General features: G+C 41.9%; 1 protein-coding gene across 5 annotated transcripts in view; it reads left to right on the forward strand.

Annotated features, from left to right (window-relative positions):
• LOC310769900 (uncharacterized protein) overlaps positions 1-20917 on the forward strand; it is a 27317-nt gene extending 6400 nt beyond the window's left edge. Inside the window, exons 1-3 of one of the 5 annotated variants that reach the window (XM_083629773.1) lie at positions 8640-8680; positions 20384-20451; positions 20598-20915. In XM_083629773.1, the coding sequence (XP_083485899.1) occupies positions 8657-8680; positions 20384-20451; positions 20598-20865 (360 nt within the window). In that variant the 5' untranslated portion in view covers positions 8640-8656 and the 3' untranslated portion in view covers positions 20866-20915. Of the gene's footprint in view, positions 1-8639; positions 8681-19695; positions 19817-20059; positions 20090-20383; positions 20452-20597 lie in introns of those variants that run through there. The other 4 variants (XR_014551830.1, XR_014551831.1, XR_014551829.1 and 1 more) reach the window with 4 other exon arrangements.
• The last annotated feature ends 114 nt before the right edge of the window (positions 20918-21031 follow it).

The following is a 21031-nucleotide window of genomic DNA, read 5'->3' on the forward strand; positions in this document are numbered from 1 at the left end:
TGGACCCAATCTAACCAGCTTGGGCCAGTTTCAAATAACATCCACCTGTTCCAACCGGTTCAAACCAGCCTAGACCTGTTCCAAGCAGTCTGAGCCAGTTCCAACCAGTCTAGACCCATTCAAACTCGTCTGGGCAAGTTGGAACCCACATGGACTTTTCCCAACTGGTTTCAGCTGGTTCAAACTGGTCTGAACCGGTTCCAACAGAATTTATGGTAACAGGGTGGCGGGGCACTGAATGTGGACCTTTCAGTATCGCATTTCCAAATCAGGCGACTGCATTTTGATCGGGAACAAAGGGAAGCGAATCTCTGAGAATCTGGTAAGTAGCGCTTCACAAGGGACATAGCGATGCGGGGGGAGTGTTCAACGGCTTGTAATTCAAGCACTCCACTGGGCTGTATGATAGCAAATTTCAAAAGGGCTTTTCTCACGGGACTATGGTGTCAAACTGACCCCAGAGACTTTGAGAATGCATTATTTTAAGGTTACTGGGCTAAAATTGCCCGCAACTTTATTGGTTACAGGTGATGAGCGCTATTGGCTTAGACATTGTTCCTATCCAACTATCCGGCTTCGGCCTGCTTCCTTGAAGACCCGGAAGGGTTAACACCAGCAGGGGGAGCCCTGCTGATGCACATCAACTAGGCACTCCCCCGGGGTCACCGCTCGGGGCGTGTCTTGGGCCCTGGCCTCCATAGGCTTCGGACGGGGCCAAGCCCCCCGGAATCCTTTACCGGACTACCCTTCAATATCCAGGGAGGTGATGGCGCTCCCCCCCCCAGACATCTACATAACAATACCCATACCAATGCCTAACCGCCACTGGAGCAAAGCTCGCCGCCAATACCCTCAGACCTTCGACAAAGTTTCATGGAAATTTCTAAAAATATTGCTTTTTATATCGGTCCTGGAGGTTCTGCTGAATATGATTAGAAGGGACCGGTTGGTTAAAGGTATACAGGTCGGAGCCAAACAGTACAAATTGAGAGCATTTGCAGATGATTTAGTATTAACGTTACAGGAGCCAGAATCTAGTACTAAAAGGATTTTAGAACTAATTCAAGAATTTGGTCAAGTGGCAGGATTTAAATTGAACAAGTCAAAAACTAAGGTTTTAGAGAAAAATTTAACACTGACTGAAAGAGAGAGGTTTCAGAATGAGACAGGTTTGACTGTGGTTAAGAAAGTGAAATACTTGGGGATTAATATGACAGCAAAAAATGGGAACTTATTTAAAGATAATTATGAAAAATGTTGAACGGAAGTGAAAAAAGACTTAGAAATTTGGTCAAATTTGAAGCTTTCCTTGTTGGGTCGAATTGCAGCTATAAAGATGAATGTATTGCCTAGAATGTTGTTTTTGTTTCAAACACTGCAAATTGTGGACAAGATGGATTGTTTCAAGAAGTGGCAGAAAGATATATCTAGATTTGTCTGGCAGGGCAAGAAGCCCAGAATAAAATTTAAGATATTGACTGATGCAAAGGAAAGGGGTGGATTTGCCCTGCCAGACTTTAAACTTTACTATGAATCAGCAGCATTTTGCTGGCTGAAAGACTGGCTTCTTCTTGAGAACACAGACATTTTGGATTTAGAAGGTTTTAACAGTGTTTTTGGGTGGCATGCATATTTGTGGTACGACAAGGTTAAAGCACATAAAGCATTTAAGAACCATACTGTCAGGAAAGCTTTGTTCAATGTTTGGACAAGATATAAGGATTTATTGGAAAATAAAACACCAAGGTGGCTGTCACCAATGGAAGCAAAAGCTCAGAAAAAGATCAGTATGGAGGCCAAATGGCCGAAATATTGGGAAATCTTGGAACAAGAGGGAGATAGACTAAAATTGCAGAGTTTTGAGAAACTAAAAAACAAAGTGCGAGATTGGCTTCATTACTATCAGATAATGGAGGCATATAATTTGGACAAGAAAATTGGCTTCCAGGTGGAAAAATCAAAATTAGAAACAGAACTGTTAGAACCCAAAACTAAGATTTTGTCAAGGATGTATAACTTGCTGTTGAAATGGAACACTCAGGATGAAACGGTGAAATCTGTTATGATTAAATGGGCACAAGATGTTGGACATAACATTATGTTTGCGGACTGGGAACAGTTGTGGACCACAGGTATGAAATTTACGGCATGTAATGCCTTAAGAGAGAATATTATGAAAATGATATACAGGTGGTACATGACCCCAGTCAAGCTTGCAAAAATATATCACCTGCCCGATAATAAATGTTGGAAAGGTAAAGAAACTGAAGGTACATTCTTTCACCTTTGGTGGACGTGCCCAAGGATTAAGGCTTTCTGGGAAATGATTTATAATGAAATGAAAAAGGTATTTAAATATACCTTCCCGAAGAAACCAGAATTCTTTCTTCTGGGCATTGTCGGCCAATTGGTGCCAAAGAGGACAGAACTTTTTTTATGTACGCTACAACAGCAGCAAGAATACTTATTGCAAAATATTGGAAGACACAAGATTTACCCACTTTGGAAGAATGGCAGATGAAGATGATGGACTATATGGGACTGGCAGAAATGACTGGCAGAATCCGGGACCAGGGAGAAGAGGCGGCGGAAGAAGATTGGAAGAAATTTAAAGACTATTTACAGAAATATTGCAAAATTAATGAATGTTAGAATGATGTTGGATAGAAATTGAGTGGTTTCCAGCTGTAATGCTTTAAGAATATGGAAGAAGGGTTAATAAGGTTAAAAAAAAATAACTAAAATGGTGTTGGATTGGAAATAAGTGGTATTGGCAACAAAGTTAATAAGAATATGCAAAAATGGATTGATAATGTATGAAAATACTGAGTTATAAAATGTTAAGTTATAGAGATAAGATAAATGAAAGAGGGTAAGGATTTGCTGATTTGATTATTTAAATGGGAATACAAGAAGGGGAGGTGTGAGGAAGTCAAAGAAACAAGCAAACGAGTTTTATGTTATGAAAAAGAATTGTTTTTAATTTTTTTTTGTTGTTTCTGTATGTTTTATTCATCTTTTTATTTTTTCTCTTTTGTTACTATGTGTTTTTGTATGTTTGTTTTTGTGAAATCTTAATAAATATTTCTTTTAAAAAAAAGGAAATTTCTAAAAATATTATTAGAGGCTTTGTGACTGTTAAAGATGTATTGTAAAAAAACTGAGATGATAAGTTAGTATTAACTGGCAATATAAGACATGGGAAATGCGTAATGAATAGAAAATAGGGATGATTGGTGGAGGAGCTGGTGGAAGTACAAAAACTGGAAATTTGAGGACAGGATTGTGTTGATTAATTTGTAAAAGAACATTTAATAAAAATTTATTTTAAGAAAAAAGGAAATTTCTAAAAATATTATTAGACCAGATGGACCTGGGAGACCAAATTACAAGAGGGTTAAAAGCAATTTATGAACAACAAGAATCAAATATAATAATAAATAATGACATGACTGATTATTTTAAAATACAGAAGGGCACCAGACAAGGGTACCCACTTTCACCATTATTATTCATTCTGGTTTTGGAAATACCAAATCAAGAAATCAGACTGGATCAAGAAATAAATGGAATATCCCTAGGGGAGAAAATATACAAAATAAGGGCATTTGCAGATGATTTAGTGTTAATGGTGGAAAATCCAAAGGAAAGCATAGCAAAGGCTCTAGAAAAAATGGAAAACTTTGGAAGGGTCTCAGGTTTTGCTTTGAATAAAGAAAAAACGAAACTAATGGTAAAGAACATGGGAGACCAAGAGAAAAAGGAACTGGTAGAAAAATTTGGATTACAAATTGTAAAAAAAAAAAGAAATATTTAGGAATCCAAGTAACAATGAAAAATATAAATTTGTTTGAAGATAATTATAAAAAAAAATGGGAAGAAACAAAAAGAGAAATGGAAATTTGGACAAGATTGAATTTAACACTCTGGGGTAGAATTTCGGCTATTAAAATGAATATTTTACCAAAACTCTTGTTCCTTTTTCAAATGATTCCCATAATAGGTAAAGATGATTGTTTTAAAAAATGGAAAATGGACCTAACAAAGTTTATATGGCAAGGCAAAAAGCCACGGATCAAACATAAATTATTAACCGACATAAAAGAGCGGGGAGGCTTTGGACTCCCAGACCTGAGACTATATTACGATGCAGCATGCTTTAGTTGGATCAGAGACTGGATTAAGTTAGATAATAGTGCCATTTTAGACTTGGAGGGATGGAACAACAGATATGGTTGGCATGCCTATCTAATTTACAACAAAGTGGCAGTACATAAAGAATTTCTCAGTCATGTAATTAGAAATGCATTATACAAGGTCTGGGTGAGACATAGAAGGTTGTTCGAACCGAAAACCCCATGGTGGGTCTCACCATTAGAAGTCATATCGGTTAAAAAGATAAATATGATAGGAAGAATGGCAACATACCAGCAGCTCCTAAAGGAGGAACAGGGCCAATTAAAACTAAGACCATATAAAGAGGTGACCCCATATTGTACCACATGGTTACAATATCACCAAATTGCCCAAATATTCAATCAGGATAAAGCAATAGGATTTGGAAAAGAAGAATCAAAATTAAAAAAAAAAGTATTATTACAAAACTCAAAAAAGAATATATCCAAAATGTATAATTTATTATTAGAATGGGAATTAAAGGATGAAGAAGTAAAATAAGTTATGACTAAATGGGCATGTGATAAGGATATGTAATTCGGCTGGACCAATGGGAGAAATTATGGAAATATGATATTAAATTCACGGCATGTTACACAATCAGAGAAAATTTCATGAAAATGGTGTACCAATGGTACTTAACTCCGGTAAAATTGGCTAAAATTTACAAATTAAAATCGAATACCTGTTGGAGATGTAAAAAAGAAATAGGAACAATGTTTCACATGTGGTGGGAATGCCGACCTATTAGACAATTCTGGAATGAAATCTATGAAGAACTCAAAAAGATGTTTAAAATATCTTTCAGAAAAAAACCGGAGGCATTCCTTTTAGGTTTAATTACAAATGATATCCCCGAAAATCAAAGGAAAGTATTCCTTTATGCAACAACAGCTGCCAGGATGCTTATAGCTAAAAACTGGAAAGGCAGAAAAATTCCATCAGTGAAAGATTGGCAAATTAAATTTTGTGAATACATAAATCTGGCAAGACTCACAGCTTACATAAGGGGACAATCGGACCAGAAATTATTAAAAGAATGGGGTTGTGCTAAAGAGTATATGAAAAAACATTGTTCTGGAGTTAGTATATTGGTATGTAATGAATGATGCTTTACAGGGTTAAAGGAAAAGAAAAATGGTGTAAAAAAAAAAAAGTACCAAGGTGGAAGTAATCTAATTAGACACAACAACACAGTAAGAGTAAATTTTTTGAGGTCTTAGAACAAAGAAAGGAAGTCAATTTGTGTTTATGTACGTAATGATATGGTTTTTTTTCCTGTAGATGTGTGCTTTTTCGTTTTTGTTTAGTTTAGTCTTGTTTCCTTTGCTTTTTTTTCTTTCGTTTTCTGTTTTTTTTCCTATATGTTCCGGGGATTTTTGTTTGTATAGTATTATTTTGGATTCAATGTTTGTAATTTTTGTTATGATTCTGCATTGAAAATAAAAAAAAATAAAAAAAAAGATTTCATGAGCTCTGTAAGATCTTGAACTTTTTTTATGTACGCCACAACAGCAGCAAGAATACTCATAGCAAAGTATTGGAAGACACAAGATCTACCCACCCGGGAAGAATGGCAGACGAAAGTGATGGAATACATGGAATTGGCTGAGATGACTGGCAGAATCCGGGACCAAGGAGAAGAGTCGGTGGAAGAAGACTGGAAAAAATTTAAAGTATACCTTCAAAAATATTGTAAAATTAAGGATTGTTAGAAAGATGTTGGAAAAAGAAAATTATATGGCTTTGGTAGAAACGATATAAAGGATTAAGTAAAAATGAATTGACGAAAGAGTGAACGTAAAACTACAATATATTAAATCAAATTATTAAGATAAAAACAAGGTTGGAAGGATTTGCTGAAATAACAATTTGAATTAGAATACAAAAATGGGAGGTGTGAGGAGGTCAAGGAAATAAGTAAAGGAAGAAAGTTATGTAAAGGTTTAATCTGTTTTTTTTGTTTTTTTTGTTTTTTTCTCTTTTTTTAAAATGATTGTACTTTTTCTGTCTTTTTTACTTTTTTCTTTTTTCTCTTTGTAATCTTCAAAATTCTGAATAAATATTATCTATTATATATATAAAAAGATCTTGCAGACGGCCACTCACCTTTTCCAGTCAGCACTGCGTCCAGTGCTTAACAGCAACGTCGTCCTGAAGCCTCCAGGTTGCCTCTGCCTCTGTGTCCGAGTCCTTCTGCCAGCTGCCTGGGGTCATTCACAGGCTGACGTGTCTCTCTCTTTTCTCATTTATGGTGCTTATATCCAACCTGGCACCTCAGAGCAGTCTCGAAGGGGTTTCCTATCTAATCAATAAAATGACACTTAAACAAAATCATAGAATTGTAGATTTGGAAAGAACCCCAAGGTGCATCTAGTCCAATTGCCTGCAAAACAGGAATCCAATTCAAGAATCCCTTGCAAATGGCCACCCAACCTCTGTGTATAAAAAACCTCCAAAGAAGAAGAGTCCACCACCTTCTGAGGGCGTCTGCATTGATATCCCATCTTTTTCTCCAAGGAGCTCAAGATGACAACCTGGCCCCAGGTCACCCAGTGAGCTGCATAGCCGAGTAAGGAGGTATTTGAACCCTAGTCTCTCCCAGGGCTTCCCCTTCTGAGAAACAGCTCTTCACTTCACTCACAGAAGCTGCTCAGTTCTGCTCCTGATGAGCAGTGGCTGGTGTGGTTTAAAAAACACACAACTGCAAGCATTCTATGATGTCACAGCAGGGGGCTTGCAGGCACTGGGCAACAGAAGTTGGCACGAGTGTTACACAAATCTTAAGGTGCACACATAGCAGACACGCACCCTAGAGAAAAAACAATCCTTCACCATTCAAAAATGATAAAATATTCCCTGAAAAAAAAGACACTTTCTTTGAGTTCACAGAGCAATCCTGAAGCCCTCTTAATGACCCCAGATATTTACTCTGCAGTTGAAGGAAAAACCTTTCCCAATAGTTCTTTTCACTTACAAATCCTTCAAAAGCTATAAACATCTCACATAAATAGGGGTAGATCTGTGACAATGGATTCAAGAACTGAGGTATTTACCATTTCAAGGGAAAGGCTCAGACTGGTCAGGAAAGGGCAACCAGCAAACATTGTCAGGTATCACGACAAGAGACAAGCCAGGAGACAAGACTGCCTCTTTCTGTGATGCATGTATGATGCTTGTTGGGTGGGCAGTGGTTTTCAACCAGGGTGCTGTGGCACCCTTTGGTGCCTTGAATGATGGTCAAGGATGCTGGGAGCAACACTGGCCTCTGTCCCTCTTTCTCCCTCCATGCCTTCTTGCATCTCTGCCTCCCAAAGGCTTGCACAGCTGTTTGTTGCAGCACCCCTGGCTACTAGCTCCCCAGGCGAACGGTGCCTCTGGAGCTGGCCAGGGGGTGCTCCCCAGGCCCCTGTGGGGCAGCGTGAGGAGGCACCTCTCTTCAGGGAAGGGGCGGCAGCTGTGGCTGTCCAGAGGACTCCTAAGGAGAGGGGAGAGGAGAAGAAGGAACACTCCACAAAGGAAGGAGTCAGAAAAAGGACGAGAGGCTGCCAGCTCTGCTGGCAAGGGGTGACATAGCTGGGCTCCTGAGCCTCACAGAAAGAATGTAGTTGGTCAAGGGAGCCGTGGACTCAAAAAAGTCCAAAACCTCTGGGCTAAGGGAAACCCAGCCAGATTGAAAGGGGGGGGGGTATAAAAAAAAATTTATTATCATTATCAAGTCTTTAAAAGTTGTTACACACACTTGTCTTGGCTCCTCACCTCCATGCAACATGTAAGGCGAGAAACTCTGTCACAACAGTAAAATTAAGATCTGCCTTGCTTTGACTGGTTCCTGCCACCGCTCATTTTTCTCTGACCCATCATGGATTTAGCCCCAACCCCAAGAAACTAGTAACTGAAAGGAGGTGGGTCATGGGAATTGAAGCGTATGCTTTCTGCATACAACACACCCACTGCCAAGCAGCTCCATCTCACCTGCCCCGAACCCCATGCCACCCTCTCGCCTAAAATAGACCGGGGTCACTGAGTCCTTCCCGGCAATAGAATTAGCCGTTCTGGAAGATTCCTAAAATGTTATTAATCCAGAGTTCAGAGTTAAGAATTCAAAGGCCCCAAATATAAAATAAACGTTCATAAATGTACACGGCAAAGACATAAGTACAGGGGAGCAATCCTGTCAGCTTCTTTAGGAGACAACAAGAGCCTGCAAAGCAGGATACAAATAATAGAAAAAGTATTAAATTGTACATTTCAAAGAATATATATATATCACCCTAGCGTTGCATGGCATTAACATAGTTCTAACCACTAGGCCACACGGACTCTCCTAGAGCCTTGGCACTGAGGCCGGGAATTCCATGTTCTCAACTGCCGTTGCCTAGCAACGGAGCTTGTGACCGTTTGAAGTTCCTCAGCATCCCGAGGTTGGCACTGGCAGAGGTCGCCTGTAGTGACCTTCGCTCTGTCACTACAGGAGAGGATGGCATCCCGAAGACTCCTGGAGGTAAGTGTAGGTTGCCATGGCCAGAGGACTTAACTCTGGAAACTACTTGTATGAACTTTATTCGCTCTATGAGCTCTGGCCCAATGGTTGCCAGTGGTTTGATTCGAATTAATTTTATAATGAATGATTTTAGAGTGTTGTGTTGTGTTGTACTGGTGTACTGTTTTATTGTTGTTAGCCGCCCTGAGCCCGGCTTCGGCTGGGGAGGGCGGGATATAAATGAATTTATTATTATTATTATTATTATTATTATTATTATTATTATTATTATTATTATTGTCACAGACCAGGATAAAAAAAAGAAAGAGCATATAAATAAAGTAGCAGTTAGGATTTTTTTTTTTTAACCGATAATTGTTAGAGAAAATGAGGACAAATAAACAGGCATAGGATAAAACATCTGAATAAAATACAAGATTAAACACGGATAATGGATGGATAAATACTGATAATTAAAACAGATAAGAACTAAAAAACAAAGACACGCAGTTAAAACAACTGTAAGAGGCTGCAGAGTAGAAGCCTCTGAAATAGAGGACACTCACAACATTAGAAACTGCTGCGCAAATATGGTTAAAACAGACAATTGAAACAATGTACAACAATAAATTTAGAAATAATTTGTTGTAGTAAAGGGGCTCCGGCCACTCGCCCCTCCCTCACCTGCCCTTACCCTCCAGCTGGGTCAGGTTTCTGGAACGGAGGCCGGCAGCCATTTACTTTTTGACAAAACACAACGCAACAGAAATGGTAATGCAGCCACCACTCCATCTCAGGGCACTGGGAGGCACAGTCCAAGGGAGAAGACTATGCTCCTTTGTTACCGGTTGCCCCACTCTGCAAGCTGCTTCCACAAACTTGCAGGCAGAAATTCATCAGGTATAGCGTAACCAAGTACCGTATTTTTCGCTCTATAGGAAGCACTTTTCCCCCTCCAAAAATGAAGGGGAAATGTGTGTGCGTCCTATGGAGCGAATGTAGGCTCCTTGGCTTCGCGGCGGCGTGCCTGACCTGGAAGCCGGAGGCCTCCAGCTTTGCTAAAGGGGCGCTGTGCCTTCTCCCTCTGCGCAGCGCCTCTCCTGTGAAGGAAAGGCACTGCGCAGAGAGAGAGAAGGCGCAGCACCCCTTGAGCGACGCGCCTGTCCTGGAAGCCGGAGGAGGAACAGAAGGGACTCCTTCTGTTCCTCCTCCCGCTTCGCAGCGACGCGCCTGTCCAGCGAAGCCCAAGGAGGAACAGAAGGGTCTCCTTCTATTCTTTCTCCAGCTTCGCTGAAGGGCGCTGCGCCTTCTCCCTCTCTGTGCAATGCCTCTCCTGTGAGAGGCGTTGCGCAGAGAGGGAGAAGGCGCAGCACCCCTTCAGCGACGCGCCTGTCCTGGCTTCTGCCTTAGCCCTGCGCAGCCTCTTCGGGCAGGGGGAGCCTTCATCCCGCTGCCCTGAAGAGGCTTGGCGCGGTTATCCCAGAAGCCAGAACAGCCGCACGGTATCCCAGAAGCCAGATCCCTCTTGCTGTTCTGGCTTCTGGGGTTCAGAATAAATTTTTCTTGTTTTCCGCCTCCCAAAACTAGGTGCGCCCTATGGTCCGGTGCGCCCTATGGTGCGAAAAATACGGTAGTTGGCGTTGGACTTAGATCTTCCCTCAGATTGGCACATAAGACAAAAGAAAGTTTCTTTTTTTTAATTTATTAAAAAAACCCCACAAAGTTAACATGCTTAAAAGCAGGCACATCTTTTGTATCTTGCAGGCAGATAAAATAAAGACATTGTTTAGTATAGCTAATTAAGATACTCACTTCTAAGAACAAAGGCAGAGATAGGATAGTTTCAAAGTCCTTCAGTAGATCCACATTACAAAGTCAGCAGGAATCTCCATTACAAAGAGACACAGGACTGCTGCCAGCAAGGTGGTACGCTAACAGTGAATCGTGAATCGCAGGTTGCAGAGCGTGCTTTCTCAGCCATTCTTAGGATCTTTATTCACAAATCTCACGTGGAACCAGAACCCAGACCCAATCACAATTCTTGATTACATTCAAATTCACCAATGACCAGCTTATGGGCTAATAATTTTAACTTGTGACAGCTGAGCTCATTAAGTTCCCAGAACCTGGATCAAAGGGCTCACCCCTTTCCTCGGATGTTTCACAGATGCACATTCCCAGGTAATTAAAAGACTGAAAACAACACTAGGTGGGTGTGAGTAGCTGGAGCCCCAGGTGTCAAGCCCCCAAATCAAAATAGAGAACTTCCTTCCTAAGATAACAATTTACACATTTGGAGACTGTCGGTCTGCAGGGTTAAAGCAACAGACCTCTTTCCCATAACTCTTGCGGCTTTTTGATTACCCACCATACTCTGCTCCTTTCTTGACCAAAGTTTTAAATCCTTAACTTCACTACAAATGTACAACAATAAACTATCTCAGCGAGTTGACTCAGAGTCAGGACTTTTCATGCCAGACTATTTTGAGTTGGGCGATGGTCTGCGCCTACAGATCTGTACACAGAATCTGGCGACCATCCAGGTCATCTTCTGCTCTTTGCCTAACAGCAAATTTCAAATTTTTGCTTTTGCGGGAGGTCGGTGAACCTCACCAGTAGGGGATCCATGATCTTACTACGTGCCTCTTCATAAAAGGGACATCTAACGAACAAGTCCCCTTCATGGATCACTGCCTTGCTGTGGCGAAGGGGCTTGAATAACTCAGAGAAGCTATGAGCTATGCCGTGCAGGGCCACCCAAGATGGACAGGTCATAGTGGAGAGCTTTGACCAAACGTGATCCACCTGGAGCAGGAACCGGCAAGCCACTCCAGTATTCCTGCCAAGAAAACTCCATGGACAAAGACAACAGGCATATAAAAGTTATGACGCTGGAAGATGAGCCCCTCATGTCGGAAGGCGTCCAACATGCTACTGAGGAAGAGCGGAGGACAAGTACAAGGAGATTCAGAGCTGATGAAGCGGCTGGGCCAAAGCCGAAAGGACGCTCAGTTGCGGATATGAACCTTGGTAAGTTGGATGTGGTCAAAAATGAGATGGCAAGAATAAATATTGACATCCTGGGCATCAGTGAACTAAAATGGACAGGAATGGGCGAATTCAGTTCGGATGACCATCATATCTACTACTGTGGGCAAGAATCCCATAAAAGAAATGGAGTGGCCCTCATAGTCAACAAAAGAGTGGCAAAAGCTGTACTGGGATGCAATCTCAAAAATGATAGAATGATCTCGATACGAATCCAAGGCAGACCTTTTAACATCACAGTAATCCAAGTTTATGCACCAACCACTGGTGCTGAAGAAACTGAAATTGACCAATTCTATGAAGACTTACAACACCTTATAGAAATGACACCAAAGAAGGATGTTCTTCTCATTATAGGGGATTGGAATGCTAAAGTAGGGAGTCAAGAGATAAAAGGAACAACTGGCAAGTTTGGCCTTGGAGTTCAAAACGAAGCAGGGCAAAGGCTAATAGAGTTCTGTCAAGAGAACAAGCTGGTCATCACAAACACTCTTTTCCAACAACACAAGAGACGACTCTACACATGGGCATCACCAGATGGGCAGCATCAAAATCAGATTGATTATATTCTCTGCAGCCAAAGATGGAGAAGCTCTATACAGTCAGCAAAAACAAGACCTGGAGCTGACTGTGGCTCAGATCATTAGCTTCTTGTAGCAAAATTCAAGCTTAAACTGAAGAAAGTAGGAAAAACCACTGGGCCGGTAAGATACAATCTAAGTCAAATCCCATATGAATACACAGTGGAAGTGAGGAACAGGTTTAAGGATTTAGATTTGCTGGACAGAGTGCCTGAAGAACTATGGATGGAGGCTCGTAACATTATACAGGAGGCAGCAACTAAAACCATCCCAATGAAAAGGAAATGCAAGAAAGCAAAATGGCTGCCCAACGAGGCCTTACAAATAGCGGGGGAGAGAAGGCAAGCAAAATGCGAGGGAGATAGTGAAAGATACAGGAAATTGAATGCAGATTTCCAAAAAATAGCAAGGAGAGACAAGAAGGCCTTCTTAAACGAGCCATGTAAAGAAATAGAGGAAAACAATAGAATGGGAAAAACCAGAGATCTGTTCAAGAAAATTGGAGATATGAAAGGAACATTTTGTACAAAGATTACCATAATAAAAGACAAAAGTGGAAAGGACCTAACAGAAGCAGAAGACATCAAGAAGAGGTTGCAAGAATACACAGAGGAACTATACCAGAAAGAAATGGATGTCTCGTATACCCCAGGTAGTGTGGTTGCTGACCTTGAGCCAGATATCCTGGAGAGTGAAGTCAAATGGGTCTTAGAAAGCACTGCTAATAACAAGGCCAGTGGAAGTGATGATATTCCAGCTGAACTATTTAAAATTTTAAAAGATGATGCTGTTAAGGTGCTACACTGAATATGCCAGCAAATTTGGAAAACTCAGCAGTGGCCAGAAGATTGGAGATCAGTCTACATCCCAATCCCAAAGAAGGGCAATGCCAAAGAATGCTCCAACTACCGCACAACTGCACTCATTTCACACGCTAGCAAGGTTATGCTAAAATTCTATTTTTTTATAAGATATTTATTGAGATTTTTTAAAGTATTACAATAAAATAAAAAAATAACAAAAATACAAAATAAAAATAATTAAAAACACACAAATTTTCCATTGCTTATTTTCCTTTAGCTTGTTTCCCAGACCTCCTCATGCCTCCCTTTTTTGTATTCCACCTCAAATTGTTGGTTCAGCAAATCCTTACCATTATGTTTTTACCTATTTATAACCCTTTTTTTCATATTCTCTTAAAGCATTACAGCTGGAAACCACTTAATTTCTATCCAACATCATTCTAACATTCATTAATTTTACAATATTTCTGTAGATAGTCTTTAAATTTCTTCCAATCTTCTTCCACCGACTCTTCTCCCTGGTCTCAGATTCTGCCAGTCATTTCTGCCAATCCCATATAGTCCATCACCTTCATCTGCCATTCTTCCAAAGTGGGTAAATCTTGTGTCTTCCAATACTTTGCAATAAGTATTCTTGCTGCTGTTGTAGCGTACATAAAAAAAGTTCTGTCCTTCTTTGGCACCAATTGGCCGACAATGCCCAGAAGGAAGGCCTCTGGTTTCTTCAGGAAGGTATATTTAAATACCTTTTTCATTTCATTATATATCATCTCCCAGAAAGCCTTGATTCTTGGGCACGTCCACCAAAGGTGAAAGAATGTACCTTCAGTCTCTTTACATTTCCAACATTTATTATCGGGCAAATGATATATTTTTGCAAGCTTGACTGGGGTCATGTACCACCTGTATATCATTTTCATAATATTCTCTCTTAAGGCATTACATGCCGTAAATTTCATACCTGTGGTCCACAAATGTTCCCAGTCAGCAAACATAATGTTATGTCCAACATCTTGTGTCCATTTAATCATAGCAGATTTCACCGTTTCATCTTGTGTATTCCATTTCAACAGCAAGTTATACATCCTTGACAAAATCTTAGTTTTGGGTTCTAACAGTTCTGTTTCTAATTTTAATTTTCCACCTGGAAGCCAATTTTCTTGTCCAAATTATATGCCTCCATTATCTGATAATAATGAAGCCAATCTCGCACTTTGTTATTTAGTTTCTCAAAACTCTGCAGTTTTAGTCTATCTCCCTCTTGTTCCAAAATTTCCCAATATTTCGGCCTTTTGGCCTCCATATTGAGCTTTTTCTGGGCTTTTGCTTCCAATGGTGACAGCCACCTTGGGGTTTTATTTTCCAATAAATCCTTATATCTTATCCAAACATTGAACAAAGCTTTCCTGACAATATGGTTCTTAAATGCTTTATGTGCTTTAACCTTGTCGTACCACAAATATGCATGCCACCCGAAGACATTGTTAAAACCTTCTAAATCCAAAATGTCTGTGTTCTCAAGAAGCAGCCAGTCTTTCAACCAGCAGAATGCTGCTGATTCATAGTAAAGTTTAAAGTCTGGCAGGGCAAATCCACCCCTTTCCTTTGCATCAGTTAATATCTTGAATTTTATTCTGGGCTTCTTGCCCTGCCAGACAAATCTAGATATATCTTTCTGCCACTTCTTGAAACAATCCATCTTGTCCACAATTTGCAGTGTTTGAAACAAAAACAGCATTCTAGGCAATACATTCATTTTTATAGCTGCAATTCGACCCAACAAGGAAAGCTTCAAATTTGACCAAATTTCTAAGTCTTTTTTCACTTCCGTCCAACATTTTTCATAATTATCTTTAAATAAGTTCCCATTTTTTGCTGTCATGTTAATCCCCAAGTATTTCACTTTCTTGACCACATTCAGACCTGTCTCATTCTGAAACCTCTCTCTTTCAATCGGTGTTAAATTTTTCTCTAAAACCAGGGGGCCACTAGGTGGCGCATCAGAAGATGGCTGACAATAACATCTCTCCGACCCACACAAGGTAATTTGGAGGCTATGATGGGGGTAATTAGCCTCCTTAACCCCCCCAGGATTATGGGGGGGACGGCCCTTGCCTGCTGTGCCCTATACCACCCCCGAATTTGTGGGGGTGGGGGCACTAGGCACAAAGCCCTCCTGTGGGACTCCGGCACTCCTGGACGCCGTCCCTGATCCGCGCCTCTAGTTTGCAAGAATCTTCAAAAGAAACAATTTGGACGAGATAAATTGCACATTCTTCAAGGAAAAAGGGGGAGTAAAGACTGCTGACAGAAGAGATCTCTGATAACAAGGCAAGAACAAAATATGAGAAGATACGTCAAGATACGGTATTGCAAATGACTGAGGGGGGAGGGGAAAAAAAACTTTTCTTTCCTCTTCATGTGATTAACAAGAATCCCCTCCCCTAATGAGTTAGAACTTTAAGGACTTAATCTGTGATTTAAGGCTGTGTGGAGATAAACTTTCGAACCAAAGCAATGTTTCAAGACGAAGCTGGAAAGTTAAGAGTTTTGGAATGACGCAGTTAAAAATGCCGTCGCCATCTTGGGAGGCATTGTTGGAGCTCTTGGGTCTGGGAGGAGAAAGAGAGAAATAGAGCTGTTTACATATCGTGGATTAACTTCTCTGTGGGACTTAAGAGTGAAAAATGCCTGATTTATGATGGAAAGAGTGATGTTATCTACGAAGGAGATATATGGAAACCATCTGGACTTAGATTGGAAGAACGGGAAATTCACACAGGATTTATATTTGCTTATCGGCTTAAGGAGACTAACAGAAGAGATCGTAAAAGAAAAAGAGAAATTATATGAACAAGATATGATGTGGAAACACCAAGATAAGACTGGATAGAATTATGAGCTTTGTCTGGACTGATTGGGACTGATTTGGACACTAACGCAGTAATAAGAAGATGATTTGAATCCCCCTTTGGATCTTGCAGTATGGGTTCCCCCAACAAAATTTAAAAATTTGGCTTTGTAATTTGGAATTTATGTGATGTGATTTAATTTGATGTGATTGGCCAGTTAATAAAAATTATTAAAAAAAAAAAATTTTTTTCTCTAAAACCTTAGTTTTTGACTTGTTCAGTTTAAATCCTGCCACTTGACCAAATTCTTGAATTAGTTCTAAAACCCTTTTAGTACCAGATTCTGGCTCCTGTAACGTCAGTACTAAATCATCTGCAAATGCTCTCAATTTGTACTGTTTGGCTCCGACCTGTATACCTTTAACCAACCGGTCCCTTCTAATCATATTCAGCAGAACCTCCAGGACCGATATAAAAAGCAGTGGGGAGATTGGGCACCCCTGTCGTGTCCCTTTTTCTATCTTAAATTCTTCCGTCACCACATTATTTACAATTAATTTAGCCTTTTGTTCAGAATATATTGCACCTATATATTGCAAAGCCTTTGACTGTGTCGATCACAGCAAACTATGGCAAGTTCTTAAAGAAATGGGAGTGCCTGATCAACCTCATCTGTCTCCTGAGAAATCTCTATGTGGGACAAGAAGCTACAGTTAGAACTGGATATGGAACAACTGATTGGTTCAAAATTGGGAAAGGAGTACGGCAAGGCTGTATATTGTCTCCCTGCTTATTTAACTTATATGCAGAATGCATCATGCGAAAGGCTGGGCTGGATGAATCCCAAGCCAGAATTAAGATCGCCGGAAGAAATATAAACAACCTCAGATATGCAGATGACACAACCTTGATGGCAGAAAGTGAAGAGGAATTAAAGAACCTTTTAATGAGGGTGAAAGAGGAGAGCGCAAAATATGGTCTGAAGCTCAACATCAAAAAAAACGAAGATCATGGCCACTGGGCCCATCACCTCCTGGCAAATAGAAGGGGAAGAAATGGAGGCAGTGAGAGATTTTACTTTCTTGGGCTCCATGATCACTGCAGATGGTCACAGCAGTCACGAAATTAAAAGACGTCTGCTCCTTGGGAGAAAGGCGATGGTAAACCTAGACAGCATCTTAAAAAGCAGAGACATCACCTTGCCAACAAAGGTCCGTATAGTTAAAGCCATGGTTTTCCCAGTAGTGATGTATGGAAGTGAGAGCTGGACCATAAAGAAGGCTGATCGCCGAAGAATTGATGCTTTTGAATTATGGTGCTGGAGGAGACTCTTGAGAGTCCCATGGACTGCAAGAAGATCAAATGCATCCATTCTTAAGGAAATCAGCCCTGAGTGCTCATTGGAAGGACAGATCGTGAAGCTGAGCCTCCAATACTTTGGCCACCTCATGAGAAGAGAAGACTCCCTGGAAAAGACCCTGATGATGGGAAAGATGGAGGGCACAAGGCGAAGGGGATGACAGAGGACGAAATGGCTGGACAGTGTTCTTGAAGCTACAAACATGAGTCTGACCAAACTGCGGGAGGCAGTGGAAGATAGGAGTGCCTGGCGTGCTCTGGTCCATGGGGTCACAAAGAGTCGGACACGACTAAACAACTAAACAACAACAACAAAGAACTAGTGTTCTGGGCTTCCTATCTCTCCCAATGGACAGGTGCAAAGTCTCTGAGCATACCCTTCTAAAGGCTCCATCCAGGACCGGCGAGGGAAAAGCCGTGCTTCTGGCGAGTGTAAAGGCCCTTCTTGCATCCCTAGATACAAGAAAGGAGAGATATGCTGCCGGTGCGGCTATATATTTCTCGATTTCTCCAATTCTATAGTCGGGGCACCTTGCACAGTCCTGCTGTCTCTTGGTGTCTAATATACTTTGCCTGACCATAGCTTTTGCCTGGCCCAAGCCCAGACTTAGAAGGGCTTGAGGGGTAAAATCCAGTTTCCGGAGGGTGTTCAGGACTGCAGTCTGCCAGCCCGACTGGAATTGGTCACAGAGGATCAAAGGGGCTATCCCTCGGGGGAGCAGATTCAATGTCAGCCATTTGTAGATTGATGTTAGGCAGATGCTAGCCTCCACTCTCATCATCCCTGTTTCCAATCTAATCCATGCATCTGGGGACTTGGAGGAGAGCTCTAAGAAGTCTAGATCGAACTCTCTCAAGGGGGGAGAAAGCAGAGGAAGGCGGACCCAAAAAGGAACCATGCAGGAGTTGCGCCAAAGTTTTGGCCTTGTATCATTTTAGAGCTGCGGGGACGAAGAAGCCCCCTTGTGCTCTGAAGAATTTAAGGATACAATTTGCAGTTTCCCCCGCTGAACTCCCGATGGAGTTTATGTGTAGTTTGTTGGTTCCTGAGGCCTGTACCACCATTCTTAGATACTTGTAGTTTGTGACTTGTTCTAATTTATGGCCTTGGAGTTCCCAGCTTCTAAGCTTTGGTTTTCCCCCAAAAGCGAGTATCTTGGTCTTTTGATAGTTGATTTTGAGACATTCAGATTCACAGTATGCTGCGAGCTTTCTTAGTGCTCTTTTGAGTCTAATGGGGGTTCTAGATAGAATTACCGCATCATCGGCATCTGGAACCTAGATTAATGGTATCACCAAGTTAGGCAAAGAGCTATCCAAAGTCAAAGAAAGGGTTGAGCTTTGCCCAAGTTTTTGGAAGGGGAGAAGGAATGCCAAAAAGGGAAATTCAGTGTCCTATAGTGAAGTCGGTTGAATATTATTTTGAACAGAGGATTCCTTCTGATTTATGTACATGTGAATCTGGAAGAGACTTCATTTCTATTTATACATGCTGGATGTTATCTTTGTACTATAGTTTGGAAGGGAAAAACAGAAGAAGAAAAGAAAGTGTGAGTGGCTGGCCCAGTTCAGGGGAAGGGGGTACTGGGTGGAGCTGGTTTTTCTGCAGAGCTGAGGCAGGGAGCCCTGCTGCCCACCTGTCCACAGAGTCCATCACAGGAAAGGGCTGCTCCCAGGTGCAGGCGAGGGAGAGACAGGGGCCCTGGCGGAGCTCTGCTCCTGGAGGAAGGACGGATGAGAAACAACGCCATGGGCTCTGCTGAGACAGGCCATCTCCCTCAGGTCTCCTCTCCCCCAACTGTCATCTGGCGGCAGCCATTTCAGCAGGCTGCCTCAGTGGGAGAGATGACAACAGCATTCTAGACACTGGGGCCTGAGCTTGTGAGTTGTCTTTTCCTCTGCCCTCCTTGCCCCCTTTCCTTGTGTGTTCTTTTGGTCGGATTGTTTCTTACAATAGAAGTCTGCCATTAGGGAGTTTCTTGCATTTGATTTCATGGAAGGCTCTCTTGGAGCCTTTTTGGCTTAAGAGAGGGGTACAAATGCTCAAAATAATAATAATAATAATAATAATAATAATAATAATAATAATAATAATAATAGATTTATACCCCGCCCTCCCCAGCCAAGACCGGGCTCAGGGTGGCTAACAACCAATAATAAAAAAGTTGATTAAAATACAATTTAAAAGATTAAGATACAACATTAAAACATTAGGATGCAGCCTCTTCACAGGAGGAGAAAGGAAAAAGAAAGAGGGGGAGGGAATCAAACTGATTCTAAGCCAAAGGTCAGGTGGAACAACTCTGTCTTACAGGCCCTGCGGAAAGAGATCAGATCCTGCAGGGCCCTGGTCTCATGACACAGAGCGTTCCACCAGGCTGGAGCCAGAGTTGAGAAGGCCCTGGCTCTGGTTGAGGCTAATCTAACTTCCTTAGAGCCCGGGACCTCTAGGGTGTTGCTATATATGGACCTTAAGGTCCTCCGTGGGGCATACCGGGAGAGGCGGTCCCATAGGTACGAGGGTATGAGGCTGTGAAGGGGTTTAAAGGTCAAAACCAGCACCTTCAATCTGACCCTGTACTCCACTGGGAGCCAGTGCCACTGGAAAAGCACTGGGTGAATATGCTCCCATGGCAGAGACCCTGTGAGGAGCCTCGCTGCAGCATTCTGCACCCGCTGGAGTTTCTGGGACAGCTTCAAGGGCAGCCCCACGTAGAGCAAATTATAGTAGTCAAGCCTGGAGATGACCATCGCATGGATCACTGTGGCCAGGTTGGGGCGGGAAAGGTAAGCGACCAACTGCTTGATGAGGCGAAGGTGGAAAAATGTCGCCTTGGCTGTTGTAACCTGCGCCTCCATGGAAAGGGAGGTGTCAAGGATTACACCCAAACTCTTAATGGAAGGCTTAAAAGAATAGAAGGATGAATAAGGTCTCTAAGGAAATGGAGGCCAGAGATTTTCAGTTTGTTTCCCAACCTACCTTGTCTGTGCTTTCCTGATCAACACAAAAACATGAATGGGTCTGATCCATTCTTCACATTCTGACGTTCCTGTTTCTCTTTTCTCTTTTCTTGTGGACAGGGAATTGATTTTGATGAAGATCAAATACCAGAAATCAGCCTGGAAGATGGGGAGGATCTTTCTCCAAGGTAATCCTGTGCTAATCCCCTCCCCCATAATCAACTGCTTTTAAAAAACAACCCGGTCCATTTCTATGGTGGTGGCGCTTGGGGTCTGTGAAGGATGGGAGGCAATAAACCCTTTTGACAAAAGTGCTACTCCTCTCTCCCCTCAGCATCCGAACCACAGCTTCTCTGGATGCGGCTGATCTTCTTCCTGAAAGCGACAGCAGGGACCAGCTGAAGAACAGACTTACGGAAGTCGTCGCAACGATGAAGAGTGGGAAGATCCGAAGGAAGGCGCTCCGAGATCTTTCCGCCCTCCTGCAGAAGATCCAGGAATCTGTGAGTTGCGTGGCGAGTTCCCGCCTCCCCCACGGAAATAAAGACACAGGACACCAGTATTTTAGGTTAATGGGCAAAATTAGGCCACAACTTTATTGATTACAGGAATTGAGCGGTATTGGCTTAGGCATTGGTCCTATCGACTAACCGGCTTCAGCCTGATTGCTAGAAGACCAGCAAGGATTAACCACCAGTAGGGGGAGTCTTGCTGATGTACATCAACTAGGAGCTCCCCCGGGGTCACCACTTGGGGGCGTGCCTTGGG

The sequence above is a fragment of the Podarcis filfolensis genome (assembly GCF_964270895.1).
Source record: "Podarcis filfolensis genome assembly, chromosome: 8".
Classification (NCBI taxonomy): Eukaryota; Metazoa; Chordata; class Lepidosauria; order Squamata; family Lacertidae; genus Podarcis; species Podarcis filfolensis.